Source organism: Mastigoproctus giganteus, chromosome 13 (assembly GCF_048544385.1).
Source record: "Mastigoproctus giganteus isolate SK-2022 chromosome 13, ASM4854438v1, whole genome shotgun sequence".
NCBI classification, from domain to species: domain Eukaryota; kingdom Metazoa; phylum Arthropoda; class Arachnida; order Uropygi; family Thelyphonidae; genus Mastigoproctus; species Mastigoproctus giganteus.
The window spans coordinates 101546131-101570825 of NC_143587.1; the positions used below are offsets into that span (position 1 = coordinate 101546131).

At 41.3% G+C, this 24695-nt stretch overlaps 1 protein-coding gene across 1 annotated transcript in view; it reads right to left on the bottom strand.

Moving 5' to 3' along the window:
- Positions 1-24695, bottom strand: part of LOC150076309 (uncharacterized) — a 253715-nt gene that overhangs the window by 134000 nt on the left and 95020 nt on the right. The window contains exon 7 of the mRNA XM_090387315.1: positions 19897-19968. Within this exon, the coding sequence (XP_090243441.1) occupies positions 19897-19968 (72 nt within the window). The remainder of the gene's footprint in view (positions 1-19896; positions 19969-24695) is intronic.

The window sequence follows — 24695 nt, forward strand, 5'->3', positions numbered from 1 at the left end:
CTGGACATCCATTTACTACCCACAAACTCATGAATTTCATCTATCCATCTCCGCCTTTGTCTTCCAGGTTTTCTTCTAGCTCCTCTTGAATACCATTCTGTTATTTTCTTAGTCCATCTGTCATCATGTCTTCGAGCTATGTGTCCTGCCCAAGACCATTTTAGTTCTTTAGTTTTGATAAGAATGTCCTTTACTTGAGTTTGTTGCCTAATCCATGTGTTTCTCTTCTTATCTAACAGTCTGATTCCCAATATGATTCGTTCCATTCTTCGCTGTGTAGTTCCCAACTTCTCTTCCATTCTTTTGGTGAGTGCCCAAGTTTCACTTCCATAAGTCATGGTGGGGAGTATACATTGGTTCATTATTTTACGTTTAAGACAAACTGGGATATTGCTCTTCAGTATGTGACTATATTTCCTGAATGCTATCCATCCAAAATTTATTCTTCTCTTGACTTCCAGCCATTTATCATTATTACAGCAAATAACTTGTCCCAGATAAGTATATGACTCCACCTTTTCAATTACTGCTCCTTCAATCATTATTTCCCTTTCTGTGGCATACTTGTTCATCATTACTTTTGTTTTAGCCATATTCATCTTTAGTCCAAAATCCTTACTAGCTGTGCATAACTGATTAAGATTTTCCTCTAATTCTTTGGGATCGTGGCTTATGACCACAATGTCATCTGCAAATTGTAAATGGTTTAGGTACTCTCCGTTCACATTGACTCCTTTCTGCGACCAGTCTAATCTTCTGAAAGCTTCCTCCAGGGCAGCAGTAAACAGCTTCGGAGATATTGTGTCTCCTTGTCGAACTCCTTTCTCAATATTAAATTTCCTACTGTCTTTGTCTAGTCTAATAAAGGAGGTAACACTCTCGTATATTTTCTTCAAAATCATAATATATGGGGTATCAATGCCTTGTCTTTCCAGTGCCCGAAACATTGCCTTATGCTGTATGGAGTCAAATGCCTTTTCATAATCCACAAATGCCAGTCATAGTGGTGTTTTATATTCATTTGCTTTCTCCATTAGCTGTGATATTACATGAAGGTGATCCACAGTTGAGAATCCTGTTCTAAAGCCAGCTTGCTCTTTCGGTTGATTCTCATCAAGTATTCTTTCTAATCTGTTAGTAATGACCCTTGTGAACAACTTGTAGATGTGGGATAACAAGCTAATTGGTCTATAATTTCCAATTTCTGATTTATCTCCTTTCTTATGCAGCAAAACTATGATTGCATTATTCCACTGCTTAGGCGTCACACCTTTTCTAATGCACTTTGTGAAGAGCCTTGCCTGTTTTTGTGTTATGTCTCTTCCTCCCAATTTTAACAACTCTACAGTAACTTCATCTTCCCCCGGGGCTTTCTGATTCTTCATTTTCTTCAATGCATGCTCTACCTCATCAGGAAGAATATTGGTTATGTCGTATGTGTTGCTACTTTGCAATCCATCTTCCCCACTGCTGGCATCATTCCCCTGCTCCTTGTATAATTCTCTATAGTAGTCTTCTGCTATTTGAATTATGCCTTCTCTGCTGTTTATAAGTACACCATCGCTATTCTTCTGTTTCAGTATCATTTGTCTTTCTGTATTACTGCTCATGGCTGCTGATTTAAATCCTTTGTTTTCCCTTAATGCTTGTTCTACTTTTCTTGTGTTAAATCTTCTTATGTCCTCTCTGAGTCTCTTTCTAATGGCTTTGCATAACTCAGTATACTCAATTTTCTCCCTGTCAGTGTTTTTCTTGCTCTTCATTTGTCGTCTTCGGTTCATCATGACAAGTGTTTCTTGACTAATTTTTTCTTCTTTGGATTTCTTTTTCCCTATAGGTTTCGTGGGCTTTATCACTTTCAAAAAGTTGTAATATACCTCGTCGATATCTTGGTCCTCAGCAGTCTGCAGAAGCTCATACTTGTTCTTAAGTTCCAGTACGTACTGCTTTTTCTCCTCTTTTGTTATCTCAAAGACCTTTGTATTATTTACTCGAGTCAGTTTTTTCCTTTCCTTTCCTACATCTATATCTTTTTTCCTTTCCTTTCCTTTCCTACATCTATATCAAGTGTACATCTTACCATTCTGTGATCACTTCCAACATTTACCTTATTCAGGACGGTAACATCATTCACAATATATCTTCTGTTAGTGAGGATGAAGTCGATTTCATTAGTAGTTAATCCATTTGGACTCTTCCATGTCCACTTTCTGTTCACCCTTTTCTTGAAAAAAGTGTTCATTACTGACAGTCCTTGAGATTCTGCAAATTCCACAAGTCTTTCACCTCTTTCATTTCTTTCACCAATTCCAAAATTTCCTATAGTTCCTCTTTCTGCGCTGTTTTGTCTTTTTCCAACCTTAGCATTGAAGTCTCCCATAATAATAATGTAGTGGGTTTTCTGCTCATCTAGAAGACTCTCAATTTCGGTGTACATTTCTTCAACCTCTTCATCATCATGGCTCGATGTTGGTGCATAAATCATTATAATCTTTAGCTTGTATCTCTTAGAAATCTTAAGTATTAGCCTTGACACTCTTGGTGATGTACTTTTGAATTCCAAAATGTTGTTTTTAAAATCTTTATGGACCAGAAACCCAACTCCACCTTCACTCCTTTCACTGTTTCCATTGGTGTACAGCAGATTTCCACTTCATAAACTTATAAGTGATTCATTTCTTCTTCTTGTTTCAGCCAAACCGATGATATTCCAATTCACATTTTCTAATTCCTTTTCCAGCTCTAATATCCTGTCTTCACCGATGAGTGTTCTTACGTTATAACAGGCCAAGTTCAGTTTCCGTGCATGGCAGCCTGGTCGTACCCAGAGATTCTTAGCACCCTCTGCTTCCACTCTAATCCTCTCGATGCCGTAAGAGGGAGAGTGAAAGCTGCTGGGGACTGAGGGCCATTTGTTTCGTCGTGCTTTCATATTGCTGGAGGGTTTGGTCTTTTCCTCTTCACGCTGACCAGGCGTCTTGAAGAGAACCACTCTACACGTTCGTTGCCACCTAAGTGACGTAACAGGGCTTACCAACGACAAGGTGTGCATAAGTGGATTTTAGGGAGGCAGGCCAACCGGACTTCTCCTAAATCTTCTGTAATAGAGAGATATTGGATCCATCAGTGTTTTATATATATATATATATATATATATATATATATATATATATATATATATATATATATAAATATATATATGTGTGTGTGTGTGTGTGGATACTGTTGTAGGTCTGAAATCTATACACACGGAAATAACCATAAGGGTAGGTTCGAGTGTCTTCCCCTACCACATGTTTTGTAAATGTGTACCTAAATTTCTTGGATATGGAAGTTTCCAAGAGGCGACAATTCCACTTGTCGCGACGAATAGCAAAGGGGACAGGCACAGAAATATCTGTTGGTTCTCCCATAGCCGCTGCATACATGGATTCTATGTTAATCAACATGTTAGCATAGGAATTCAGCATGATCCCCTTGCATTTTGTCACCATCTTATTCTTGTGGGTTCTGTAGGAATATGATTTAGGGCCTGTAGTGACAAACTCGACAATGTAATCACCACTGTCAAGTTCATTAGTGAGCTCTCCTAAAGAATGACCAATTGGTGGAGCGTATTCACCCGGTTTTTGAGTGAATATGACACTGTCAGTGTCTGAGTACAAGACACGTTCACGGAGAGTCTAGAGCCTCATAAAGCTTTATCCTACCATAGGCAGCAACAAACGAAGCAATAACAGCATTACCTTTGCTGTATGCCGGTTCTTTTCCAGCAACAGGAGCAGATGCAACTAACATTTTTTCTTCTGTAACAAGTCTGGCATCATGAATAATCTTTGTGTTGTCCAGAGAGTTCAACAAGATTCTCATAAGAGGAAACAACCTGTGTATTCACACGCTGTGTCCTCATACCAAGTCTTCCCCATAGAGAATTAAGGCAAAACTTAGCTAATGAACGCTTTGTTGGATTTTTCTTAATTTGGTTACTTGTAAATAATTTTGTTAACAGTGTTCAATAAAAAACATCGTTCATTATAATTCTGTGTCTTCGTTAAAAGTTATATTTAAAATCACTTTCAACTGACAAAATACCATTGATTTGTTAATGAATACTTTAATTATGTTCAAATAATACCATTGATTTGTTCATGAATAGCACTAATTAATTTATTGCCTAAAAATAACATGTTAAAAATATTGGTCATGAATACTATATATTCAAATAATACCTTTGATTTGTTCATGAATACTTTAATTTATTGACTAAAATTAACATGTTTAAAATAGTCTTCTCATTTAAAATTCTTTTAAAAATATACCAACCAGCAGTAAAATTAAAAAAACCCTCTCTTTGAATTCCAAGAATTACCACAAAGGATTATGACGTCATAAGACATGTTACACCATGCATGTTTTAACATAGTGCGACGGTACCGCGGGTGAGAAGAGGGAGGGTGGAATACTTCCCTGGTCAGTTTCGTTCAAAGGGTTTTGATGGCAGCGCCACCTGGCGGCAAAGATGGGGGGGAGAGCACCCGCTGACAAAATCGGTTCAAAGTGTTTCGATGGCAGCGCCACCTGGTGGGGGAGGGAGGAAGACCAGCCCCCCTGGCCAGTTTGATGCGCCCTCTAGCGGGAGGGGAAAATGTTTCGACTGCAGCGCCACCTAGCGGCAGTCCCCCCCCCCGGTCAGCATGGTACGCCCTCTAGTGGGCGGGGTTAAAGTTCGACAGCAGCACCACCTAGTGGCGCGCGCCCCCTGGTCAGCTTGGTGTGCCCTCTAGCGGGCGGGGGAGCAAAGTTTGACTGCAGCCCCACCTAGCGGCCTCCCCCTGGTCAGTTTGGTTCAAAATGCCATCACTCCAACTCACGTTCTGTGGATCCTCGCTTGTACCACAGCGCATATAAGCACCGTCCTCCTCACATTGGGTGGAAACGACCTGGGTTTGAATCCCGTCAATTATGAGCAGAATTTTTGTGAGTTTCTTCGTAACTTGATTCGGTCTCAGATGAGGGTAGCATGAAAACACCGGATTTCGCTGATGCGCCTAAAACCCTACATTTTGTCACATGAACAACTCGGAATAAATCAAAGGAAAAAACTTCAAATCCACCTCCTGAGATCGGCTAACTGCAAGCTTGAATGAAGAGGACTTTAGAATTTCCTCCAGTTGGCATAGGAATCAAACAAAAAACCTCTCAAACGAGTGGCAGGCGGTGCTTTACCGTATCGACTATGCTGTAACGGAGAGCTAAGAGGTGACTATGCTGTAACGGAGAGCTAAGAGGTGACTATGCTGTAACGGAGAGCTAAAGGTTTCACATTCGCCAGAAAGCAGTGGGGGGCATCCAAAATCAACTGCTGGAAATATTGTACGTCGATGAAATGCAACATGACCATTCGACCTCTGCCGGGTTGTTGTTGATGGTGGTTTTTAGGCCCAACAGCAGTCAGAGTCATTTGTGCAATGATGACTGTACAATTGTGGGTTCAAGGGCTCGTCTACGCATGTGTGCAAGCTGAAAGTGGCATTACAACTCACAGGGAAAGCCTATTCCCTCCGCCTGAGATCGAATCACTACAGGCCCAATTGAAAAGGTCTTTGGAAATTCCTCTAGCAGGTACCATCCCCGTGGATTTACACATATTTTCCGATGTATTGTATATAACTTAAAAAAGGGAAGGTGGTTACAAATACTGAAAGGCGCCTCCATAGCCAGGTGGGAAGGAGCAGCAGTGCGTAGCACACGCTTCTTGATTAGACCAGGGTTCGAGCCCGTCACCACCAAATACGGAGGATGCGGAAAGGTCAGGAAATGACCACCGCATATTCCCGGAGCAATATGGCCTTAGTTGCTAATGCTCCTTAAAACCAAATAACAACAAATAACAACAATAACAAATACTGAATATCATCTCTAATCCAAATAACAACATAAAGATGGAAAAAGTGAGAGGGAAAAAAACAGCGAATTACAAGTGGAAAAGAAGAAAGTACTCACAAAAACTCCAAATATAGTGATACCGAGACCTATCGGGGACAGCAACCAATCAAGTGAGCAAATCAAACAAAACGTTATAGATAATATGATGGAAGACTTTCAAAACACCAGGATAAAGTCTATTCGCAAAACCAAGAACCCAGGGATCGTGATCGAGACTGGTAGCGAGGAGATAGAAGAAATAAAAGCAAATGAGAAAATAACCACATTAGGGCTAAAGGCAGAATTACCGAAAAAGAAAGGCCCAACTATACTAATATTCGATGTAGAATATGACATGGATCCGCAGCAATTAACCAAGGAGATTTATAGAAAGAACTTCCAGAGCCACTTCCCAGAGCTAGAACCCTCTGAGCTGATTTTTCAAAAGTTCAAAATAAAAGCAAAGAACGGGATGGGAGTAAATTGGACGGTGGAATCGGCGCCATATGCATGGCAAATCTTAAGCTATCAAAACAGAATTTATATAGAATGGAGCAGCCTGAGATACTGGGAACATATACCCATTCCCAAGTGCTTTCACTGCTGCAGATATGGCCACACCACCCATACTTGCACACAAAGAGAGCCGACCTGCGGCCACTGCTCTGGCAAAGGGCACGAGTAAAATACCTGCACTAACTAAACAGACATGCAAACCTGTGCAAACTGTAAGAGTCTGAAACTGGAGCACTCACACTCCATCCGAGATACTGGGTGTCCGACATACCAAAAAATCTAGAGTTCCTACCAAAAGAGAAGAGATTATAGCCACACACCATAAACAATTCATCTCCACCTTTCTCACATTCCACCAGTCAATGCACAGCATGCCAGGGCTCTGGCCGAGCAAGTCCGACTAAAAGCTGACGATGAAAATGCTGACATCCTCATAATATTGGAACCGTACACGCACAAAAAGCAAGTATGGGGTATCCTATTAAATACAAAATTGTGCAGTACACAGATGAAACCACATGGGCAACTGTGATAATCAGGAACCGCTATATCACGGTCACAAAAATCCCACAATTCTGCACTCCCTGGGCAGCATGTGCCCACCTTGTCACCTCCCTGGGAAGTCTTTATGTGGTTGCTCTATACTGCAGGCCAGGGACAGAAATCGACTACGCGATAACATAGCTGGAGAATCGTCAAACTGCACTAAACAGACACAAGATACTAGTGGGGGCAGACGTCAACTGCAAGTCTCCCCTCTGGCACAGTACGACGCCTGAAAGAAGGGGCTCAACGAATGGGCAAAGGCTCGCGGAGCATATGGCCAACTCCATATTTGTTGTTAAAAACTAATCCTTCTGCCTCCCGACCTTCTGCAACACCTTATGGGAAGCAGAGATTGACATAACATTAGCCACAAGAAACACAGACACCCACATCACAAAATTGGACGGTTAGAAACGCCTGGGCGACCTCAGGCCATCGTACAATAACCTTCACATTAGAAACGAACCTGACAAGAACAACTGCCGACAGGCACATGCTAAATAGATTCGCCCTCAGCAAGGCAAACTGGGACACCTTCCGAGAGACTCTACACTGCAGGCCAGCAATATCTGCACACACTGAGGGAGCAGGAAAACAGGAGCGAAAACCCGGAACGACTCCAGAAGGATTTAACAAAAATAATAACAGAAGCAGCAGAGAAAGCCATGAAGAGAAGAATTCCCATTGCAGGGGCCACGCCCTGGTGGACTCCAGAGCTCACACGAATGAGGAAATTAGTACAGCACAGAAGGAAACAATTTCCGAGGGCTAGGAGGATTTGGCCGCAACAAGAAGTCACTGAACTCAGGAACGAATATACAATCGCTAGAAATTGTTATACTGAACAGATAAAGAAAAAGAAAGGAGAATCATGGGAGAGGTTGGTACAAGGGTCAGGGAACACAGCAAACCCTGGGGGGTGGTATACAAAATTACCACTCACAAACTCCCCAGGTGGGAAATAGTGACAGCCACCAAAACAGCACAAGGAAACTTAACCATAACATGGGAGGAGTCGATTGGGAACATCCTGGACAACATCCTTCAGGAGTTGCCAACAACTCTAACAGATGAGCAGCAGGCTATCTACCAAGCAAACACTTGCTATAATAATGACAAAATACAACCCCCCCTCTTCACCTTAGAAATTCAGGATGCAGCAAGCCACGCAAAAAAAAGAAATGCCCTGGACTGGACCTAATTGAAACGGAGATGGCAAAAGAAGCAACGGAACATATACCGGAATTACTGCTAAAACTATCCAATTGCTGCTTGCAAGCAGGTAAATTTCCACAACAGTGGAAAAAGGCAAATTTAAAACTACTCCTAAAAAACCCAACAAGGCCACCAGAGACACCTAGTTCCCAAAGACCCATAGCCCTGCTACCAACCCTCAGTAAAATATTCGAAAAAGACTGCTACATACCAGAATCACAAGGCATTATAATGAAGTAAATCCTAACATAACAAAGCAATACGGATTTACTCCTGGCAAATCCACTATCGAAGCAATACAGAACCTCCTCTCTAAAGCCACCCATTGTCAGATGAAATACTTCCTCGTCATCGCACTGGATTTCGCCAGCGTGTTTAACACCCTCTGGTGGCTGTGTCTTGGCAAGACTCAGAGCTGCCAACTTTCCATTGAATCTTTATAATTGCATGAAGGATTACTTGGCTGATAGAGCGGTGCAAGTTACCACATCATATAAATGCCTCAGTCGCCCAGTCCTCAGGGGCTGCTCCGGGTTTTGTCCTGGGGCCGCTCCTGTGGAACTTTGTCTAAGACGAATTCCTCGCCATGGATCTGGGTGGTGGGGAGGCCCAGGGCTATGCAGATGACTTGGTCTTGACCATCGAGGCTGACAGCAGATCCTCCCTAGAAATGCAAGCAAATTATGCCCTGCAAAAGCTGCTAGATTGGACGAAGCTACACTTGCTCAAACTAGCACCCGGCAAGACAAAATCGGTGCTGCTAAAAGGTACGCTAGACTTAAGGAGACCACCACAAATTAAGATTGAGTATAAAATAGTTAAGCTGTGCAAACATTATTATTATTTTAGGGTTGCCCGTAATTAAATACATTAACCCGTAATTGTGTCTGTAAATTGCGTATGTTCTATGGTTGATTTGCCTGTTTTGCTGGACGAAAAAACCCCAGTTAATGGGGAGAAAAACCTTGCTATCTACACCTGAGAGCAACTAACTCAGCCACGGATTGAAAAAAGCCAATTAAAGTTCCTCGCATCATCGACGGGATTCGAACCCAGGCCTTTTCCACCCGGTGTGGGGCGGACGGTGACAATACCACTGTGCTACCCGCGCAGACAAGCTGTGCGAACAGATTAAATACCTAGGAATAATCCTGGGCAGAAAATTAAATTTCAAATCACACCTAGAATATATTAAACAAAAGATAAGAAGATACGCGGCCCTCGTCGCTAGAGTCACTCGCAGGGACTGGGGACTCAGACGTACTACCCTGTCTCTGTACTACAAAGCCCTCTTCATCCCTGCCATCACATATGGCTTCCCTCTGTGGTATGCGAGGGCGGGACTAGAAGTGAATAAACGGATCCTCGAAAACCGTTCAGAGGACCATCCTCCTTACCATGTCCAGAGCAACTAGAACGACTAGCACGGCTGCCCTCCAAATCCTGGTAGGAGTTCTGCCCCTGGATATCGAAGCTACCCGCTGTGGTCTGCTCTACCATCTTGCCAGAAACACATCGGCTACACTGTAGGACCTCACCACTGACATCACTAATGACTGCAACTATGAGAAGAGAAGAATCACCGACCACCTCGTCCAGATTTGGCAGAGAAGATGGAGCAATACAGAAAAGGGTGCAGTGACCACAAGAATCCTTCCCACTGTCGCCGAGCTGTACCCTAAGGCGCCAGCGTGGTTTCACCCTGCTCGAAATACCACCTTCCTCCTTTACAGGACACAGCCCGTTTAAAGCTAAACTTCACCAACTTGGCATCATAAATAACGCGGACTGTTCCTGTGGCAACCCGGAGTCCTGGAGACACTTAATGTTTGAGTGCAATTTGTATGACGACCTACGACTACGCCTAATAACAGCAATCCAATATCCCAAACAACCAAGAATCCAGACTGTTAGACACTCAAGAGGACTAAAAGGCACTCAGTCAATATGCACAGGATCTATTTTCTAGAAGGAAAAAAATGATAGAAATATACCAAAGGCAACCCGACTAGAAAGAATGCAGGAGGTCAAACAAGTAAAAAAACTCACCATACCACAGAAAGACAAGACTTTAGGGTGATTTGGATGGCCTACTGGCAACCCAAAACTGCACTCCCTAGTACGGCTTTGTTTTTTTTCGGAGGGGGGGGGAGGGGAGTATTTGCTCTTTTCCTCTCCTACCCCCATATTTTCACTGTTGTGGGGCATGGGCATGCCCCACTGAAAATGGAGGGTAAGCTTCCTGTCCGACCCCTCTTCTTTCTATTTCATCCTCCCTCCCTCCCATCACTTTCTCTTGTACAGCGACTGCCCCACATGTCCAAATTTAAATCACATCAAATTTTGACCGACCTTTAAGGCTCTCTAAAAATAGTTCTTTCAGCGTAAAACCCCACGCAGTGCATTCTAAAGGCAATTTTACTTAAATCAACAGTGATAGCTCCAACCTTTATTTTAGGTCCTAGTAACCGAAATTCCAGGAAAGTAAGTGGCAATTAGTCTCTTGGTACACCCTGCCGGCGTCCCCATCGCTAGGTATGGTAACGCCGGGTTCCACTGGGGGCCCGGCGGCCAACAGGCCGGATGAACAATGGGCACAACAAACTACATACCACATGACCCATACATTATTTTTAAACCTCTGGCATAGACAGGGTACTGTCACTCGATACACAGAACATATGCGGAGATGGGAGAAATCCCCGGAGCCGTCAGACCCTCAATATTACCGTTGAATTACCGTTACTGTGCTAGTGAAACATGTATTTTGTGTCTCCTCACATCTGCAATAGACATGCCGTGGACAGAATGGATCTTAGCAAATATTCATGTAGCGCAAAAACTGATGTCACCACTGTTATCGGCGCCAACAAAAACCCCAGAGAAAGTAACCCCGTTTTGCTAGGGCCATTTATATACTAGGCTGTCCCCCCACTTACTGACAGTGGGGGAGAGTCCAAATCTTCGCCTGCAGATTTCAAGGCAATAAATACACCCACGGACTAGCGGTTTATATCCTCCAACAGCTTTCAGAGCCCTCTAACAACATAACGCGCCTAGAATTCACTAATCCGGATAACTTCGAAAAACCGATATGGATACAAACATGGTGGGAGAACCACACGAAAAGGACAGTGACCAGCCAGAGGTGCTACAACTTGTTTCTGACTACGAACAAGTTAACCCTGAACACCAATTTAATACTCAAGAAGTTAAACCGATACCTTTGGCTAAAAAAAAAATAAAAATCAAATAGTCTCTCAATCAAACAAAGCAACTAGAAGATAGAGCCAACCAAAGGGCGCTCATGATGATCCTGGCTCCCTACAACCAGAAAAACAAGATGAAACCAAGGCGAAGGATTCTACCCCCCCCCCAAACCCTGAACTCCCAGAGGGATCCCACTGGATCAAGCTTGCACTCTCAAGATAGCCCTAGAGGACCTATTTAGGGATCAGAGCAAAATAATCTCTGCAGGCCAATTGTTACTTTATGGAATAAAATGGAGTCCGTTTTATTCCAAACATACTTAGAATCTGAAATAGCCACATATAAAGTGGAGGCTTATAAGGAAGGAGGAGAAAAAAATATGCCACAGCGTGCTCCCTCCTATGTAGAGGCGCTGAGAACACAGGCTCAGTGTGACAACACAGCCACCCAACCAAAACAAGCCAAGGAGAAATCCACCACTCTGCCACCTAACCTTATAGTGTTGAGACCCCTTAATAAAGAGGACAAACATTCTAGTGAAGGCATTAAGCAGGCAACAATTGATAAACTTTCCGATGACCTAAGGACCACGAAAATAAAATCGGTGCGAAAGACAAGGAATCCAGGGGTGGCCATCGAAACAGAGACCACAGAGGAAATAAACGAAATAATAGCCAACCCCAAATCGCAATCCTGGGGCTCAGAGCTGAACCCCCAAGAAGGAAGGGCCATCCATCCTTATATATGACCTAGATTAGGATATCAAACCCGAGGTCGGAAGAGAATTGTTTGACAGAAATCTGTCCAAACATTTGCCAGATCAAAATCTAAATGATCATGTGAACCCAAGCACACTATCAAGACCAAGTCCTCGAGCACAGTCAACTGGTCTGTAGAACTGAGCCCGGTAGCTTGGCAAATACTTATAAATCAGACTAGAGTTTATATACATTGAGGTAGCCACCGATTCCGCGAACATGTGGCTATCATCAAATGTTACAACTGCTGCAAGTTCGGACACACGTCGCACACATGCTCCCAGGCTGTGCGAACCTGCGGCCACTGTGCTTGGCAAGGGCCACAACTTCACCGATTGTCCAAATAAGAGCACAGACGCCGTTTCTGCTAACTGCAGAAATCAGAAAATGGATGCCTCCCATTCCCTCAGAGGCAGCATGTATCCCATATACCAAAAATAGAAGAGCTTGACCCAATCCAGAACAGAACAAATCTTCAACACTAAAGTAATCAAATTTTTCCAGCTAAACGCTCATAGAACCACAGGCACTGGCCGACCAGGTCAGGATGAAAGCCGACGACGAAAATATAGATATCATCATATTCCAAGAACCATACGCAGCCGCCAATCAAGTAAGAGGATATCCCTTACAATATCATACAGCCTGAAAATGAAATCCCCTGATCCGCTATTGTGGTCACAAACCCAGATATAACAGTTAACAGGATCACTGAGCTCTGCACGGGCTGGGCAGTCTGCGCACACCTTATCTCAGCACAGGGAGCCTTCTACATCGTAGCCCTTTATTGCCGTCCTGGAGAGGACATAACGATAACTACAAGGTACCTAGAACATGTAACAAATATCCTCCCCGACCAGAAACTAATAATAGGAGCGGACGTCAAATGCAGGTCACAAGCTTGGTACAGTCATACCCCGGAGAGGCAGGGGAAAAGGGACGGGCAGCGCCTGGAGGAATTCCTAGCAACATCAAGGATAACAGTGCTAAACCAACCTAATCAACTACCGACTTACTGCAACCTACGATGGGAATCAACCATCGATGTCTCCATGCCACTAGGAATATTGCTGGCAATATAACAGACTGGACGGTTCAGGATGCCTGGACCACGTCCAACCACAGGGTCCTGACCTTCCAACTCAACAGAGACGATCAGAGACAATATCCTGAGAGAAAAATGCTGCTCAGATATGCGCTGAGCACTGCACAGTGGAACCAATTCAGAGACACTCTAATAACAGAAAACGATACACAGCAAGCTGCAATTCAAACAAACCAAGACCCTGACCAACTCCAAAAAAAAAAGTCACGGCGATCATCACTAAAGCAGTGAATGCTGCCATAAAACGAAGAAAACCTGCCTCACATGCTGCCATGTTGGAGTCCAGAGCTCGAGAGGTTTCGAAGAGAAGTCCAGGACAAACGAAAAGCATTCTAGAGAGCGAGACGCTCCTGGCCCGCCCCTGAAGTGGATGCACGGCGGGAAATCTACAAGGAGGCCAGAAACCAGTACACCTTGCTCATACGCAGAAGTAAACAACTCTCGTGGGAAAATCTGGTCGCAACCACTGGCAACACTAACCACTGGGGGGGTGGTATGCAAAGTAACTACTAATAAACTCCAAAGGGGAGGAGAGGTCATTTCAACCACAATAACACCACAGGGAGATGCTACCATTTCTTGGGAGGCATCTGTCAATATTTTGGATGCAACCTTCCACCCTCATGTAGATTCGCAGACACCCTAACATATCAAGATATGCACAGAGAATGGGCGCCTCCGTAGCCAGGTGGGAAGGAGCAGCAGTGCGTAGCAGACGCTTCTTGATTAGACCGGGGTTCGAGCCGTCACCACCAAATACGGAGGATGCGGAAAGGTCACGGAATGACTACCGCATATTCCCGGAGCAATATGGCCTTAGTTGCTAATGCTCCTAAAAACCAAATAACAAACAAACAGCACAGAGAATGACGACTACCGAACAGAAGACAGGGAACCGGATTTCAGAATAGAGGAATTACAAGCGGCTGCGCACCTTACTAAAAGTAAGAAATGTCCGGGTCCGGACCTCTTGGAACCGGAAATCATCAGGAAGGTGGTGGAGATAGCCCACGATATGCTACTGAACCTCTTCCATTTATGTCTCCAAACTGGACCTACCTGAAGGACTGGAAAAAAGCAAAAATTAAACTCATAATTAAAAACCCGACAAAACCACAAGACCAACTGACTTCCTACAGATCAATAGCCCTACTAACAGTCTGCAGTAAACTCTTGGAACGACGCCTGTTTACCAGAATACAGACAAACCTGATATCCCCAAACCAGTACCGCTTTAGACCGGGAATGTAGACTGTAGATGCCCTGAAGAACCTCCTTCCATGTGCAGCTGCCACAGAAAACAAATACTTCCTGACTATCACTATCGACTTCGCTGGGGCGTTCGACACCCTCTGGTGGCCGAGCGTCCTGGCTCGGCTCCGGGGGGAGTGGGATGCCAGGCAACCTCTATTGAGTATTCCAAAGCTACCTCTCACGTAGACTCATCATGGTGAATGCTCCATATAAAATACTCACCAGAATAATCAACAGAGGTCCACAAGGCTCCGTTCCAGGACCCACGTTATGGAACATCGTCTCGGATGAATTCCTAAATACCGATATTGGAGAGGTGTCTTCACAAGCCTTTGCAGACGACCTCATCCTGATGATAGAGGCAAACAGCAGAATCCAGCTGGAAAGAAAGACAAATCATGCCCTTAAAATCCTACAAGAGCGGACCAAAATCCACTTCCCTAGGATCTCTGCAACCAAAACGGACTCCATTCTCCTCAAGGGTGCCCTAGATTACAAGAGACCCCCCCCCACAGATTAAAATTGATGGTATCACACTACGACTTTCCAAGGAACTTAGCTACCTGGGAATAATACTGGACCCCACTCTCTGCTTCCAGGCACACTTAAAATATATCTGTATGAACATACGGGGCTATACAGCCCTTGTTACCAGAGTCGCAAAAAGGGACTGGGGATTGAAAAAGAAGACCCTCAAGCTGTTTTACAAAGCCGCCTTCCGGAGCATGGCACCCCAAAGTTACCATGGCTGTAAATCGCTGAATCCTCAACTCTATCCATAGGCCATGCTGCTCGCTATAACCCAGGCCTGCAGCATAGTTAGCACCCACGCGCTGCATGTGCTGGCGAGAACCCTACCTTTAGACCTGGAAGTAGCTAAATGTGGAGTATTATATGAACTGTACCTTCGTCGGCTTCGACGCAGATCCTACCACAAACCGTTTGACTGAGAACAAGAGACTTACAAATCAACTCAAGCAGACCTGGCAAACCAGATGGGAGAGTTCCCCAAAGGGAGAAGTCACCACACGATTCTTCCCCAATATTGGAAAACTCTACCCAATGGTTCCAGCGTGGTTCACGCCGGGACTCCACGCTACCTTCCTGCTAACAGGACATGGTGCCTTTAAGGCTAAGCTTACAGCCCTGGGCATTACAGATGACCCTACTTGCTGCTGTGGAGAGTTGGAGAGCTGGCACCACCTCATGTATGAATGCCAGCTTTATGATGACCTCCGCTGCCAGCTCATCACCCGGGTCACCTTTTTGCCTAGAGATAGAGAACAACACCTCCTAGCCGGGAGGCAGGAATATATTGCCTTCTCAAAGTTCGCTCAAGACATGTACAGAAGAAGATGGGACATGAATGCACACTAGCCACATAATGGCTAGAAGCCAAAATGTGCATAACACCAAAGATGACTTACCAAGCAACCATGAAGATAAACAAAAAATCTGAATGAAGGACGAATAGGGGCAGTTCTGGCGGCCTGAGCCAAGCACTAGCCTGGCTTTCGTTTAATACCCCTTCCTGGCAGAAGGACGAGACCACCAGTCGGCTCGCTCCCCTTCTACCCCACCTTTCCTTCTAGTGAGGCATGGGCATGCCTCACTGACCACCTGGGGGAATCTCCTCTGTCTCCCCCATACTTCTGCTTTCCTCCCAACCTTCTGCCTCCCCTCCCCCACTCTACCTATACACGACGCGAACGCCCTACACACTAAATTTAATCTAGCCCAAAAATAATCTTCGCCCAGTCTCGGCCTAATTATCCTACGCACTGCCCTACTCCTGCCATATGAATGCACGCACACGTGCTGTATGCAAACATCAAAAGTAATTAAGACTGCATGGATCCGTATACTGTATATTGTCCCTTTCCTCCTTCTCCTCTCCAGTATGTGTTTCATCTTTCGATGATTTATAGATCGCCTTTTTCAATGATTTAAGGTTTTGATGTTGTGTGGTGTTGTGGGGATTTAATGTTTGACGTATATTTCATCTTTTGTTGATAAGCGTCTGAAGAGCAATGTTTTGGTGATTCGTGGATTTGCTCGGTTCGACTCTGATCACTCTGCCTGGTTTCCTGTGTTATAATTCACGATTCCTCATTGCGTTCAAACGCTACCCTGGATCGTGTGAGTATGCATCTGGATAAGAGCTTAGTTTTGTTTTTTTTTTTTTTTTTTTTGCCATATAGTGCATGTGCTTCATCTCTATGAATCACATGCACCATCTCATTTCGAGAATTTGAAGTCGGCAAAAGGAAAAAGGATTTTTTCAAAACGGATAAACTTTAGAATACACGGCCAGATTTAGCATTTGGTCTCACCGCTATATCCAAATGAGGCAAATAAGCCAGGATATGGTCAACTTTATATTTCGATTCTGCTAAAGCAACAACAAAACGGCTTGGAAAGACCATCAAACCAAGGGTATACAACCGAAGTAATGCAAAAATTGTACGAAAAGCTGCGACAAGTTAAACCATTTGCTGAGTCATATTAACAAATGCATCAAATAGCCCAGTCCAATCAAACAATGAATGTGCGCATGGCATTTACAGAAGACCCGGACTTGGATAATAGACGATACAATGCACCTACATCCAAAATGGAGGTTGCTGCAATATTTGTTGGAGAAGACGTCCAACGACCTGCAAATAGACACATATGCATATATCCCACAAACAAGAATGAGAGTCTTTTAGATGAGCAGAAAACCCACTACACTATTATTATGTGGGGACTTCAATGCTAAGGTTGGAAAAAGACAAAACAGTGCAGAAAGGGGAACTATAGGAAATTTTGGAATTGGCGAAAGAAATAAAAGAGGTGAAAGACTTGTGGAATTTGCAGAATCTCAAGGATTGTCAGTAATGAATACTTTTTTCAAGAAAAGGGTGAACAGAAAGTGGACAGGGAAGAGTCCAAATGGTTTAACAACTAATGAAATCGACTTCATCCTCACTAACAGATGATATATCGTGAATGATGTTACCGTCCTGAATAAGGTAAATGCCGGAAGTGATCACAGAATGGTATGATGCACACTTGATATAGATGTAGGAAAGGAAAAAACTGACTCGAGTAAATAATACAGAAGTCTTTGAGATAACAGAAGAGGATAAAAAGCAGTATGTACTGGAACTTAACAACAGGTTTGGGCTTCTGCAGACTGCTGAGGACCAAGATATCGATGAGGAATATTACAACTTTCTGAAAGTGATAAAGCCCAAGAAACCTATAGGAAAAAAGAAATCCAAAGAAGACAAATTTAGTCAAGAAACACTTATAATGAACCAAAGGCGACAAATGACGAGCAAGATAAACACTGACAAGGAGAAAATCGAGTATACTGAGTTATGCAAAGCCATTAGAAAGAGACTAAGAGAGGACATAAGAAGATTTAACACAAGAAAAGTAGAACAAGCATTAAGGGAAAACAAAGGACTTAAATCAGCAGCCATGAGCAGTAATACAGAAAGAAAAATGATACTGAAACTGAAGAATAGCGATGGTGTACTTATAAATAGCAGAGAAGGCATAATTCAAATAGCAGAAGACTACTACAGAGAATTATACAAGGAGCAAGGGAATGATGCCAGCCGTGGGGAAGATGGATCGCAAATTAGCAACACATACGACATACCCGATATTCTTCCTGATGAGGTAGAAGATGCGTTGAAGAAAATAAGAATCCGAAAGCACCGGGAGAAGATGAAGTTACTATAGAATTGTTAAAATTGGGAGGAAGAGACATAACACAAAAACTGGCAAGGCTCTTCACAAAATGTATTTGAAAAGGTGTGACGCCTAAGAAATGGAATAATGCAATCATAGTTTTGCTGCATAAGAAAGGAGATAAATCAGAAATTGGAAATTATAGACCAATTAGCTTGTTATTCCACATCTACAAGTTGTTCACAAGGGTCATTACTAACAGATTAGAAAGAATACTTGATGAGAATCAACCGAAAGAGCAACTGGCTTTAGGACAGGATTCTCAACTATGGATCACCTTCACGTAATATCACAGCTAATGGAGAAAGCAAATGAATATAAAACACCATTATGCCTGGCATTTGTGGATTATGAAAAGGCATTTGACTCCATACAGCATTAGGCAATGTTTCGGGCACTGAAAAGACAAGGCATAGATATCCCACATATTATGATTTTGAAGAAAATATATGAGAAGGCTACCTCCTCTTTAGACTAGACAAAGACAGTAGAAAATTTAAAATTGAAAAAGAAGTTCGACAAGGAGACACAATATCCCCAAAGTTGTTTTCTGCTGCACTTGAGGTAGCTTCCAGAAGATTAGATTGGTCGCAGAAAGGAGTCAATGTGAACGGAGAGTACCTAAACCATTTACGATTTGCAGATGACATTGTGATCATAAGCCACGATCACAAAGAATTAGAGGAAAATCTTAATCAGTTATGCACAGCTAGTAAGGATTTTGGACTAAAAATGAATATGGCTAAAACAAAAGTAATGAGGAACAAGTATGTCACAGAAATCGACATAATATTTTAAAAAGCAGTAATTGAAAAGGTGGAGTCATACTTATCTGGGACAAGTCATCAGCTGTAATAATGATAAATGGCTAGAAATCAAGAGAGGAATAAATTTTGGATGGATAGCATTCAGAAAATATAGTCACATACTAAGGAGCAATATCAAAATTTGTCTGAAACGTAAAATAATGAACCAATGTATTCTCCCCACCATGACTTATGGAAGTGAAACTTGGGCACTCACCAAAAGAATGGAAGAGAAGCTGAGAACTACACAGCGAAGAATGGAACGAATTATACTGGGAATCAGACTGTTAGATAAGAAGAGAAACACATGGATTAGGCAGCAGACTCAAGTAAAGGACATTCTTATCAAAACTAAAGAACTAAAATGGTCTTGGGCAGCACACATAGCTCGAAGACATGATGACAGATGGACTAAAAAAATAACAGAATGGTACCCAAGAGGAGATAGAAGAAAACCTGGAAGACAACGGCGGAGATGGATAGATGAAATTCATGAGTTTGTGGATAGTAAATGGATGGCCGTTGCACAAAACAGAAGGAACTGGAAAGTTGCTGGAGAGGCCTTCATCCTGCAGTGGATTGAAAATGGCTGATGACGATGAAACAAGGATGGTAAAGACTGAATGATCTAGATTAAACTATTTACGCCATAATCAGAAAGATGGCATATGTTACGCCGGTTACAACTAGTTTATATAATGTGTCTGGTTTACTTTAAACTAAACTATTGAGATTCAAGCAAATACACACCTACAGTATATACTGTATTATAATTAGATAAGTTTAAGACGAAATGTGAATCAGAAATGAAACTTACTTTCGATAATACTTCTTCCTGAAGTTTTTTTACTTGCTCTTCTAATTTTGAGTATAATCTCTCTTTAATTTCCTGAAAAATACCATAAGTTAATTAAAAAAAAAACATATCAGTTAAAATACAGCATAAACCTCAGCCTCTTATTAACATTTTGAAGTTGTGAAGGAAATCATAATGGCTAGTAATAGCTTGATAATGTTTAGTGATGAATGGTAAATTCAGCATGCAATATCAAGTTAGCTGAGTAACATCATTCGTGAAGTTGAAAAATATCTTGTACTATATCTTTCTGCCAGTCAAGATTCTGCTGGCAGCCTTTTCCAGAAAATCTAGGGGGGGGGGGTTGTATCACACCAACAACGCGCCTACAATATGGGGTGTTTCAATTGAAAGGCACCGGGGCCTGTCTTGGGTTGCCGGCTTGTGAATTACAAATCCGGAAGATTTCTGTTCGAGTGCCGGTGGATTTAGGGAAATTTTTTTTTTTTTTTTTTGGCAAAAAACAACTGACCCAATCAAAAATCTTAATCATATAAATGGAAAATTTTATTAAAATTATCTCTTATTTTATGTGATACGGTACCGTTAGCTATGATTTCATTTAATTTATTCAAAGAGGTTAGAGAAAAATTCTTTGATATGCTTACCACCTCAGCTATGCATAGCGCAGTTAGCTTAATGCGACGGTTCCAGTTAAAATCCAACTGTTCTAGACAACTTCTCATGGTTTAAAATGAGACACAAAAATTATGACTCATTTTATTTATAATTAGAATACAAAAATAAAATTAATATAAAATTTGCATTGATTGTATTGCTCATAAATTAATTTAAAATAGTGTTGATCAAAATCCAAGATTATTTTTTAAATTCAAGATTATATTTCGAATTGCTTCTTGCAGCATCAAAAATGTCTCGTTTTGAAAGCAAAAAAGCATGAAAGTCCTTGCAAAACAAATTTAAATTGGTGCACGCTTGTATTTCAGCCTTGACCCAATCTTCACTTGGCCTCTTTCGATCCTTAAACCAAAGTTTATTCATGATACTGGAAATTAGTTCACAAGCTTCATTGAAATTGAGAGCACAAAGGATCCAATTCTTTTCAGTTATTCATTAACTTTAGAAAAGAAATTAACCCATCTTGAGTCCACCCTTTTGGAATTGGCCACAACAACTTCACTGTGGCCACTAAATGCAGAGAAATCTTCATATAGTTTGTCTTCATCAAATGCTAATTTTAGTATATATCCCAGATTTCTACGTTCATCCCATGCAAGCTCCCTTTCCACTGATAATACATTCATGTTTTTAAACCCAGATCTCTCAAAATCATACCATTTTTTCAGATAAGTTTCTAACTTATCTTTAAAAAAAATTTTTTTTTTTACAGTAAATCACAATCTATCCACATATTTTAAGCAATTCAATATAACTTATGTTTGCTGTCCATAAAATCATTCCTTTTTCCTGTCTTCAATCTCTTCGTGGATTCCTACCACCACCACATGAAATCTGTATAGGTAACATGTTCAATTTCCAAAATTTTAACAACATATTCAAAATATTTTGCAAAAATATGAATAGCAAAATGTATATGTATTACTTTCTTCAAATGTCTTCCATATTATTTGGGAGCACTCATCTTCACTTTCCTTCAAGAAATACTCTCTTGAAGCATCCGAGTTTGAGAGCCATTTGAATAGCCGGTAGCAAAGACAACCATCTTGTTGGCATATGTCTTAAAATTCGCGTATATTCAACATTAACAAACTAGCAGAATAATTTTAACTTTTTTACGCGCTTAGCGAAGGCAGAAAACTCACTTTATATTTTCTCCCACTAACAACTCAACATTAAAAAGAAGGGTTTTTAATTGTGTAATAAATGATATTTACAATTTCTAAGCTTATATAAGCCAAGCACAACTTACAAGAACTCTACAAGACGTTTTTGATAAACAGATTTGTGTATACCAAAATTACAGATGCATTATCAGTGGATAATGAAAACAGACTGAATGTTAAGATGATTTTTCTCAAAACCCACAATCAGCCGATCTTTTGTAGAAGCGCTTGTTTCACTGGGATCTGGATAAACGTCGAAAAGACCTTGTTTTATACCTTCTTTAAAAGAAAAGTATTGTACTACCACGAAAAATTTTTTAAAATCTCCTTTGTTTGAAGAGTCGATATCAAGAGAAAAATAAGCGCAATACGATAAATCTTTTAAAAGCGGCTGTAATGCATAAGCATTTGTGTACATACTCACAAATGCTTATACATTTTGTTCTGCTGCATGCAATTTGCCTTGCAATATTGGAATCACTAAATAGAACTGGAAACAACTTATTACAATCTTCGCAGTTGTAATTATGATGGTGTTTCACTCCAGGGTAAACAGGTGTAACTTCACCAGCAGTAACTAAATTTTCTTCGTTGGTGTTCTTTCTTTGAACAAAACTAGGCTTCGACTGAGACTTGTTTTTTAATTTTATAGGTGACTTGTGTAAAATGAAGAGCAAGAAAAACACTGACAGGGAGAAAATTAAGTATACTGAGTTATGCAAAGCCATTAGAAAGAGACTCAGAGAGGACATAAGAAGATTTAACACAAGAAAAGTAGAACAAGCATTAAGGGAAAACAAAGGACTTAAATCAGCAGCCATGAGCAGTAATACAGAAAGACAAATGATACTGAAACTGAAGAATAGCGATGGTGTACTTATAAATAGCAGAGAAGGCATAATTCAAATAGCAGAAGACTACTATAGAGAATTATACAAGGAGCAAGGGAATAATGCCAGCCGTGGGGAAGATGGATCGCAAATTAGCAACACATACGACATACCCGATATTCTTCTTGATGAGGTAGAAGATGCGTTGAAGAAAATAAGAATCAGAAAGCACCGGGAGAAGATGAAGTTACTATAGAATTGTTAAAATTGGGAGGAAGAGACATAACACAAAAACTGGCAAGGCTCTTCACAAAATGTATTTGAAAAGGTGTGACGCCTAAGAAATGGAATAATGCAATCATAGTTTTGCTGCATAAGAAAGGAGATAAATCAGAAATTGGAAATTATAGACCAATTAGCTTGTTATTCCACATCTACAAGTTGTTCACAAGGGTCATTACTAACAGATTAGAAAGAATACTTGATGAGAATCAACCGAAAGAGCAACTGGCTTCAGGACAGCATTCTCAACTATGGATCACCTTCAGGTAATATCACAGCTAATGGAGAAAGCAAATGAATATAAAACACCATTATGCCTGGCATTTGTGGATTACGAAAAGGCATTTGACTCCATACAGCATTAGGCAATGTTTCGGGCACTGAAAAGACAAGGCATAGATATCCCACATATTATGATTTTGAAGAAAATATATGAGAACGCTACCTCCTTTATTAGACTAGACAAAGACAGTAGCAAATTTAAAATTGAAAAAGGAGTTCGACAAGGAGACACAATATCTCCAAAGTTGTTTTCTGCTGCCCTTGAGGAAGCTTTCAGAAGATTAGGCTGGTCGCAGAAAGAAGTCAATGTGAACGGAGAGTACCTAAACCATTTACGATTTGCAGATGACATTGTGATCATAAGCCACGATCCCAAAGAATTAGAGGAAAATCTTAATCAGTTATGCACAGCTAGTAAGGATTTTGGACTAAAGTTGAATATGGCTAAAACAAAAGTAATGAGGAACAAGTATGCCACAGAAAGGGACATAATATCTTAAAGAGCAGTAATTGAAAAGGTGGAGTCATATACTTATCTGGGACAAGTTATTAGCTGTAATAATGATAAATGGCTGGAAGTCAAGAGAAAAATAAATTTTGGATGGATAGCATTCAAGAAATATAGTCACATACTGAAGAGCAATATCTCAGTTTGTCTGAAACATAAAATAATGAACCAATGTATACTCCCCACCATGACTTATGGAAGTGAAACTTTGGCACTCACCAAAAGAATGGAAGAGAAGTTGAGAACTACACAGCGAAGAATGGAAGAGAAGTTGAGAACTACACAGCGAAGAATGGAACGAATTATATTGGGAATCAGACTGTTAGATAAGAAGAGAAACCCCATGGTTTAGGCAGCAAACTCGAGTAAAGGACATTCTTATCAAAACTAAAGAACTAAAATGGTCTTGGGCAGGACACATAGCTCGAAGACATGATGACAGATGGACTACGAAAATAACAGAATGGTACCCAAGAGGAGCTAGAAGAAAACCTGGAAGACAAAGGCGGAGATGGATAGATGAAATTCCCGAGTTTTTGGGTAGTAAATGGATGGGCAGTGCTCAAAACAGTAGGAACTGCAAAGTTGCTGGAGAGGCCTTCATCCTGCAGTGGATTGAAAATGCTGATGACGATGTGTGTAATGCTTTCCGAGTGAATTTTTAGAAAATGCTTAACAGAGATTCCTTTTATGCATACCTTGCAGTCACCATTAAATTCATCTCATTTCGTAAGCCACCCTTTCACCTTTGGTTCATTTAACCACCCATCGTTAAATTTAGAGAAATATTCCATTTGTTTTTGAGGCGACATTGAATCCTAAGGGTAATAAATGAAAAAAAAAAAATATATATATATATATATATATTTATTTATTTAGTTTGCAAGATTAAGTTCAAACTTCATATATCAAATGACTTCATAAACATAGTTCTCCCTCCACCCCCTAATTTTTTTTCTCAGTGCGCAGAATTAGCTTATGCCGTTGCGCCGCTATTCCAAATTAAAGAATACACTTAGTTCTAAATGAACAAAACTGATTTATTAAATTAAA